At 40.8% G+C, this 8,575-nt stretch overlaps 1 protein-coding gene and 1 pseudogene across 1 annotated transcript; both read right to left on the bottom strand.

Moving 5' to 3' along the window:
* The window catches only part of LOC140930656 (uncharacterized), a 10,795-nt pseudogene extending 2,226 nt beyond the window's left edge, over nt 1-8,569 (bottom strand).
* On the bottom strand, nt 1,636-6,977 carry LOC140929931 (uncharacterized). Its single transcript, XM_073379615.1, has 3 exons — nt 6,812-6,977; nt 5,203-6,724; nt 1,636-5,096 (listed from the first exon to the last, which is right to left on the bottom strand). The coding sequence occupies exons 1-3, from the start codon at nt 6,975-6,977 to the stop codon at nt 2,279-2,281; spliced, it is 4,506 nt and encodes a 1,501-aa protein (XP_073235716.1). The 3' UTR covers nt 1,636-2,278.
* Nucleotides 8,570-8,575: the final 6 nt, after the last annotated feature.

Genomic DNA, 8,575 nt, shown 5'->3' with positions numbered 1-8,575 from the left:
AAATGGATTAAGTCCACAGCAAGTAATAAGTATTCTTTCCTAGCTTTTGTTTCCTTTTTTGTTAAACTATCATAGAGTTAACTGTTTTGCTAACCATCAATAATTTCTACTTATATTTGTTTTAGAAGCTACAGTAAAATCCTGTTCTTCTGATTTTAGAAGATCTGACAAGTGAGTCATATGAAGTACTGTTTTTGTGGGGAATGATATTACCTTTGCCAGGCACTTCCTTATACTCTTTGACTTATGCCAAACATCCAAACTGTGGAATACTCCTTGAAACTCATCAGCTACAAGAAAAACCAAACAAAAAATTTGTTCATTTCTGGTTAAAATGGAAATTACCAGTAGTCAATGTTGGAGGCAACGCAAGTTATACCATTAAGTATAAGGCAACAAGTTCATGCGCTTTTCTTTCTTTTTTTATGCATGAGTACAGAGTAAAAAAGACTAAAATAATGAACAAAATTCAAGTGTATCAGTAAAGCAATATTGATACACCTGTTTAATTATTGCTTGCAGTATCTTACCAATCAACTTTTTTATTGTTGAAGAGGCATCAGTAACAATTTCAACTACATTCAATATTCCTCTCAGTCGCTGAAGGGCACTACGCAGGGCATTCTTTTCCATGTTCACTGATACCAAATTTACATGGCGTTTGTCATTCACTTCAACTTCCAGGATGTAACCACTGCCAACTCCATAAGAAAATAGCATAAATTTTTAGCTGTATGGCCAGGCGAGTCACATTGGCCATCGCCACAGACAATAACTTCTTTATCAAAAAATTCTTTGAGAATTTGCTCTCTCTGCCATGACCACCACTCATTTACAACAGGTATTAGGTATAATCGCTGCATCCTGAAGAATGTGGCATCTGAAAACAAGGACAGACCCATAAATCTTGCCATTTTTTCAATTTTGAAAAAACTGTTCCCTGATAGCAGGATTGCAGCAGCTACTTGAAGATTGTTAGCATACATAGCATTGACATCTTTAGATGATGAAAATCTCCCTTGGTGACCAGATGGGCAATTCCAGTTGACAATCAAAGTTGGGCCTATTGTGTGATGTTTGAAACTTGCTTCATTTGCACAGCCTGGATAGCGGCAGTATTTGAATAATTCCAGGAGAATATCTAACGAGCAAATCACTTTGGTTTCCTTAACCAGTGATATTTCTTCCTCCAGATGGGCCTGTTCTTCTAGCCTGCCAAGCTTGCGGTATTGCACTGGCACGGTAGTCGCAGGCACAGTAGTAGCAGGCACAGTACTCACAGGCACAGTTGTCCCAGGCACAGTGTTCACAGGCACAGTGGTCGCAGGCACGGTACTTGCAGGCACAGTAGTCACAGGCACAGTGGTCATGGGTACAGTAGATACAGGCAAGGTAGACAGGTTGGAAGCAGGAGGTGTGGGCAATGCAGGTGGCACTGTGCCATACACAGGCTTTTCATTTCTTAACTCACTATAATCATCTTCATCACTCATCTCTCCATCATCTTCCTCTATGTCAGACCTATGTCAGATAGTATAAAAATATTTTTTGACTCAAATGTCACATCTTATACCATATGAAGATCTTATCAAGCTTTAACCTGCCATCACAATGTGGCCAGTGTACTTATTAGTCCAGCAGTTGGGAGTAAAAATTGTGCCTTTTATGATAAAAGAATGAAACTTGGCACACTTGCAGCTCATATCTTTTTAAAAAAATTTAGATATAGGGCCATCGCAAATTAGTCACGTGACCAACATGGCGACGTTTTTCAAAAAGGGCGTGACCTTTTTACATTTGCCATTAATAAATCTATAGCAGTTAACGAAATAAATTACACTTTAAGGTCAGGATGCTTCTTACACCGTATTTATTGTGTTCTCATCACAATGCTCACATCACAGCCGTTTACTGTTGTCATGGCAACAACCCTATTACTTAAAAACGTCATGTAAGCACTAAATGAGGTGTGAGCATGGGGTAAAAGTAAGAATAATACAGAATTTGGTTCTCTTATACCAAATTATGATACACATGACAAAAGTGCAACATGATGGTGTAGAAAAAACTATTGCAAATGTTCGATTATAGAGCTTGGTACGAACATAGGGACAGATTCGTATAGAAAAACTGGTTTCCTGCTGTTTTAAAAACACCACTTTAGAAATGGAAAAAAACGACTTTCGTTCTAAGAAATCCTTACTACCATGAATAAAAGCTACATGTAATAGAAAGCGTAGAAAGCATAGAATTCACTGCTGTTTCGCCATGAAAAATCCTAGTTTTCAGTGCATTGTCCACCACATTGACATAGAGCTGTGCACTGCAGAGCAGCCTTTGAGCATTTACAGTTCTTTTTGCAACCTTTCTTGCAACCACACCTCAAAAGTTCTCTGCAGGCCGCCGTTGCTTCTGGCAGTGAGGTCCAGTTGGCTTCCCAGCTGCATGGCTCCTTTCTTTTCCAGCCCCATTCACTAGGGCATGGGAGATCAGGGCTTGAAGTCGTCGCTTGTGCCCAGCAATAACCAGCTTGATAGACTGCCCGCTTGATGTGCTGTACAAGGGCTGCTTTCGTCGGTGGAATGTTTTCGATCGACCTCCCTTTTTGCGCAAAGAGGTGTTTCCTGGCCTGATTGATGTCTTCTAGGCTGCTGGTGCGATCATACAGCAAAATCACAAATCGCTCCAGTGATGTAACTGAGCTCTCCACAGACTCTGGGGTGTTTGCCAAAGAGACGAATATCGATGTGATATCGTTGTAGGATCTCCACGTGTCCCAGGCAGTTCGTTTACCTCTTCCTCCAAAAAATGAAACAGTGTCACACCCAGTAAAGGCGTGGAACATCGGCAAGGCAGTACATCGGTCTGGTCCCAGTACTCTAGCCATCTCATGAGCGGGCAAAAAGCGGAAACTCTTTCCTGTACCAAAAGCGATCCAGATTTCAGTGTTTCCGTTGCGCTGTGCTGCTGTCACTGCCAAAACCACTACATCGGTGTCAACGGTACGAATGGATATTTTGTTAAATCCTTCAGTGACAGCGTCCTCCAAGTGCAAGATGATCCTGGTATCTGCTTCTTCGTGTGTACATGGGGTAAGCCTCGAAACATTTCTTGACTGATTGCAAACTATATCAGACTGAATAGTGCTGAGAACTTGCTTTTCGGTTTCGATGCATGGCACTCTATTTGCTAGAAAACGAAACAGTTCTACTTTGTTTTCATCAGTCCGCAAAAACTCTTGCCAGTTTCCTGGAATTGGTGTTGAAGCCTCTACGCGTCTTCGAACTCCCTTTCCTCTCTTAACCCTCGTTTCAGCTTTCAAACTGTCAGGGCGGTACTCATCCCAAACGATGTCAATTCTACTTGCTTGCTGCAGCTGGCACGCTACGTATGGAAGAAAAACTTGCGAAGCATAATCCGAGAAAGTTTTTGCTGAACCTGGTCGAAGCATGTTTACAATGACAGAGCCATCGAGGATGATAACTTCCACACTGGGATGAGTGGCATTCTCGCAGGAATTTACGAGTTCTTCCAGACATCTAACAAGGTCAGACTTAGTACCGGTTCTCAGCTTGCCATTTTGTGATAATGCTGGAGGGTATGCCTGATTCTCATGCTCGAAAAATTCATCAAGATTGCCATTGCGGACCTGCGATGCAACGTAAAGACGTGAAAAGAGGGAGCAGTCATTTTTCAGGGAAGCAAGCTGTAGCTGCGACTTTGTCTTTTCTCGGATTGGAGGTCGGCTAAATAGTGCCAAACTGTTCTTCTTGATAGGCTCCCAGACGGACTTTGTTTGATTGACTAGCCTCTCTCCTACATAGATGTCATACTGCTCTTGTCCCAGTTTCTCAATTTTACGAACAGAATCAATAATGGCTGGATCTGCAAGGTCTCTACTGTCCAGAACAAGAAGATCGTTGCTGTTCTCGGTGAATGGATTTCCCATTTCTTCGATGGCTTTGGCGAGATCTTCAACATTTTGTGCAAATTTTTTCTGCACGTGTTTGGCCTCCTCATGATGACGGAAATCTAAACATTTTCTCTTCTCTGTTGATGCTTCAAACTCTTCAATAACTCTGGCCATCTCTGGTCCAGATACCATCCACCGCCGCAATGCAGCCGGATTTTCCGTTAAGCCAACAGCTCCTCCGTCATCTTTCACAGAAGCATTGTTCTGTTCATGCGCTTGATCAATTGCTATGGCCGAGAATCTGCATTCTGTCTTCTTTACAACAAAATTTCCTTTCATGAACTCAGCAAAAACAGTTGGATGAACGTCTCTCAGTGTAACCATGTCCCGTAAATGAACAGGGATCCATCTAGCGTAGTGAATTTGGTCTAGAGCAAAGAACCACGGAACAATTTGCGTGAGTGCGTCAACGTACAGCTCGAAGTCAGCTTCTCTAATAGCTCTAATGTAGATCAATACGGCCAATTGCATCTGCAGGATAAGCAACCAGAACTTGAACTGTGGATAAAGTTCTGCACTGTGCGAACACCACTCTTCTAATGACAGCGGATTCTGGTCTTCGTTCAGACTGACACGATACTGAGAATAAGCCTTTTCAAGAAGTACAAACAGACTGCCAGCCGTGATCTGATGGGCTCTTCTAGTGCGTGTCACATGAGTAACGCGACAAAATGAATCAGCCGTCCCAGGCGTAGCAACACCGGCTTGTACTAGTGCACTTCCCCATCCACTGCCGTCTAAGAGATTTCCTATGGCCTTCAGAGCTGCCATTTCAATGTGCAGTCCCCCAAACATCACTACAAACTTATCCTCACCATGGGTTCCTGGCCAGTTCCACTGGATTTGCTTTGCAATTGTGTATAGAGGTTGATCTGCAGTGATAATGGGCACCTGACCAGGATTTAAACTCTGCACTACTTTGCTAACAACGTCCATTGAGTGGCGAATCATGGCTACGGAGTGGGCTTGATCATGAAAAAGAGGCAGTAGAGAGGTTGCTGTGACGCAACATTCGGATGATTTACTAGAAGGTTGCAGACTTGCATGGTATACAGACCAGGAAACGGCATCAGCATCTTTTACGGTCTCATTAGTTACTACTCGATTTACCTCTTGCAACCACCTGTAAAATGTACAAATAAAATATCAGTTTTGTAGTTATTAATACTGCAGTTACAGTCACCTAGGAAAGCAATGTCGAAAAAAAAAAAGATTTTTGCCAACTGTACCGGTATTCCTTCACTGTTTCTTCAGGAATGCGCTGGCACTCTCCTTTGTTAGGCCCTTGAAGCTGTGGGATGGGTGGGTCGTCCCTACGCAAAGCGACAGGAGGCACCGTTGTGTAAAACTCTGGTAGCATTAATGCCTTCTTTTGTGCACGTATATTGTCCTGAATTGCGTCAGCAGGCAGCTGAACTCCACTGTTTTCGTCATTGTCTTTCTCAGTGGGGTGCTGAAAGAGGGATATCCCAGTTCCATGAAATGAGTCGTGAGAGCTAGTTGAGCTGGGATTGTGGTCAATGTTGTCTACTGCAGCGGTGGTGAAAATACCACCTTTCAGTCGAGGGGGACAAACAACCTTTTTCTGCTGATAGTAGTAACAAATGTTGTTTCCCAGCTCAGTGGAGATTTTTAATACACGGTCATACGATATACACAAGCCAAGATTAAAAAGAGCGTCCACAAGTTCACGTTTCCTGGTCTTTGTATGAAGCATCACACCTAAATAGACTGGTAGAGGTGCTTCTCTTTGTTGGCTGTGTCGGACAATATCTGTATCATTTTCCTTGTAGCGCTTCACGCTGTTGTATAGAAGAAGCTGAGACAGAGAAAGGGCAGCCTGAGGCACATTGGAGGAACGTGATTTGATATTTGGTCCATTAAGTACCATAGTAACCAGTGCTAGCAGTGAATTAGGCACAGACTGTTCCTGGCAAGTAGTGGAGAATGAGCCATTGAATTCCATTTTCTTACTGAACATATCTCTTCTAACTATAGTAGCAGCCCTAGCAAGATGAACAGCATCCCCATCAGCGTCATGTTCACATGCTTTTCTCAGTGCGGCACCAACATCCCCGTTGAAAGCCAGAATAACTTCACGGCCTTGGGTATGAGCTTCCATTTCTGAAAAGTAGCTCAACACTCTAATCTTGAGTTTAGTTGAATGGATGCGTCCAGCTACTTCTGTTCCAAGTTGTTTAAGCCTGTTGCTGTATAGACTGACTAGGTCAGACAATTTGAAAATTGGGGCTACCAGATTGTCCATTCTTGCATCTTCTATATAAGAAACAAGTTCACCAAAAGCAATGCCGTAATTAACGGCATCCGCATCACTTTCTGCACTATATGTTTCGGTTCCTCGTGCCCTGTTATAAAGGGAAACAAGGCATTTGACATGATATTCAGCATCTTGAGCTACCATGTCTCCAGCACTCAGTTTGGCTAATAGAGGTTTGTCCTGTAACTGTAAAGCGCAGTGACGAACTCGGGCATCAAGCTCAAGTGTCGATACTCTGTGCAAGGAGTCTTCACCTTCAGCTTGCTTACCACAGAAGAAGCATTGATGAATAGGGTTTGGTACCTTTTCAACGTTTCTACGCGTGTATTTTCTTGGGCTTTTTGAACTTGAACTATCATCTGGAGCTGCTTTTCTCTTTTCTGCCCGCTGGAGTTTTGTCTTGTTGAACTTCAGTCTACATGAGTCATGCCATTTGGCTTTATGTTGCTGGAAACTCGCTTCGATTCCTTCTCCTTCATTTAATCAGCACAGATTTATTGTTTTAGGTAAAGAACCAATTTTCTCAAAAGCTTGAAGATTTTCTGCCACAGTCTTATAACCTGCTCCTTTCGTGATACGCTTAGAATCAGCCGGACAAGACAGGATTTCGGATGTGTCTGTCTGACACAAAATACACTTGTTCCAATCTACTGGTAAACACGACGTATCAGAAGCTTCCCTTGCAGGTTGTAAAGGGTCATTGATAACCTTGTAAACTTTTGCCATAGCTACAATTTACTATCAAAATTATGGCGGCTTGCAGTGAAGAGTTTTTTTTTACCTGAAAAGCCGAAATTCACGAAATATTAAAAAGACTGAAAGTATACCTTTTTTGAATATGTAACCATGTTCTTTAAAATTATGAAGATATATATCATATACAAAATTGTTTCCGCTATTCAATGCATAAATACTAGACTACACAACACTAGGAAATGTTCCCAACCAATAACAAACTAAATAAGTGAGTTTATATATGCTCACGTTCCAATTCTTTTTTCTCGCAAGGAAAAATTTGGCTAGATATTTTATTTAATTGTTTAATTTACTTTAACAGTTAAAGCCAGGATTGTTAAACTAATACTGAAAAACGTTCTCTGACTGAAAAACTTTTCGCTAATAACAGGCTAACAGAAACATTTTGCTTTAACTTTGAACGAAACAAACGAAACTTAAGCTCAAACTGACAAGCAATCATAAATATCTTGAGATAAAAAGCCGTCAAGTTGTTGTTGCTGTTAACTTTCCTACCGAAGTTAAATAGCACGTGTTGGAGTAAGCGATATAAAACTTTCTATTTAAAAAAAGTCAACTCAATTTAACTTTATCTCTTGGCTATGAAAGAAACAATCTAATCTAATTTTAAACTCAGTTAAATAAGATAAAACTTAATACTTACATTGCTGGTAGTGACTGAATTATTCTCCCAAAGCATTGAATGTAATCTTAGGGACAGCGGTCGAGATGGACTTCACTTAAACGCTACGAAATGTCCCCGAGTGCGAAATTCACATAACGCTTTATTTTATTTTCATTTATAGTGCATAATATTGAAATGGCCAAGACTCTTCTCTATGAGCGAGTGATGTTTGCCTCAAGACCATTTTGACTATCACGACGTTACTTCTGTGTTTTCCCAAATGATAAAAACTGAAATATAGCACCATCGGTGATTTACAGCTACCATTCCAAAAATATCATTATTTTTAGATGTATGGGAGCGGAAAAATAAGGATTTTATGAAAAAGTGGACGTAATACTACTCTATTTCTACTTGCAAAAAGCAAAAAGATCGCCCCCGATGACGTCATTTTTAGATAAATGTAATGGAGGTCACGTGATTAATCTGGGATGGCCCTATATCAAAAAATGTTTTTTAAGATCTCTATTATCTCTGTGCCAAAAATCGTGCTTTTATCATCAAAGGCACAATTCTCCTCAGATTTGCATTTAACCGCTAGACTATATGTATTTTAGTAATAAGTATGTTATGTGTTTTATACACACTCACCACAATAAAGATAATAACATATTAAATTTAATAATAATTATTACACTGTATATTGCAACATACAATCATGTAAATGTTATTACTAGTGTATAAGTCCACCTTTCATAAACAGAAAAGTACCCCAAAATGAGGGAATTTAACTTCTGAGAAACTACCTGAATCACTGAACTTACCCAATCTCAGATACTTCCGAATTGCCCCTCTCACTCTCACAGTCAATGAGATCTTCATCAAGATCCTGCAAGGCCTTTTGTACACCATACATCACCCTTTCAAAAGAGACAGACCACTACTATTATTGGTTTTGTTTGGC

This window comes from Porites lutea, chromosome 3 (assembly GCF_958299795.1).
Source record: "Porites lutea chromosome 3, jaPorLute2.1, whole genome shotgun sequence".
NCBI classification, from domain to species: Eukaryota; Metazoa; Cnidaria; class Anthozoa; order Scleractinia; family Poritidae; genus Porites; species Porites lutea.
The sequence above is the reverse complement of the archived record's forward strand: the minus strand, read 5'-3'. Positions and strand labels throughout refer to the sequence as shown.

What these genes read in the sequence shown, in the direction of transcription:
- LOC140929931 (XM_073379615.1), bottom strand. Translation starts at nt 6,977, where the DNA reads ATGGCAAAAGTTTACAAGGTTATCAATGACCCTTTACAACCTGCAAGG. An exon ending in GCGTATCACGAAAGGAGCAG is followed by an intron (nt 6,725 to 6,811) that starts GTTATAAGACTG and finishes GATTAAATGAAG; the next exon opens with GAGAAGGAATCGAAGCGAGT. An exon ending in GAAACAGTGAAGGAATACCG is followed by an intron (nt 5,097 to 5,202) that starts GTACAGTTGGCA and finishes TACATTTTACAG; the next exon opens with GTGGTTGCAAGAGGTAAATC.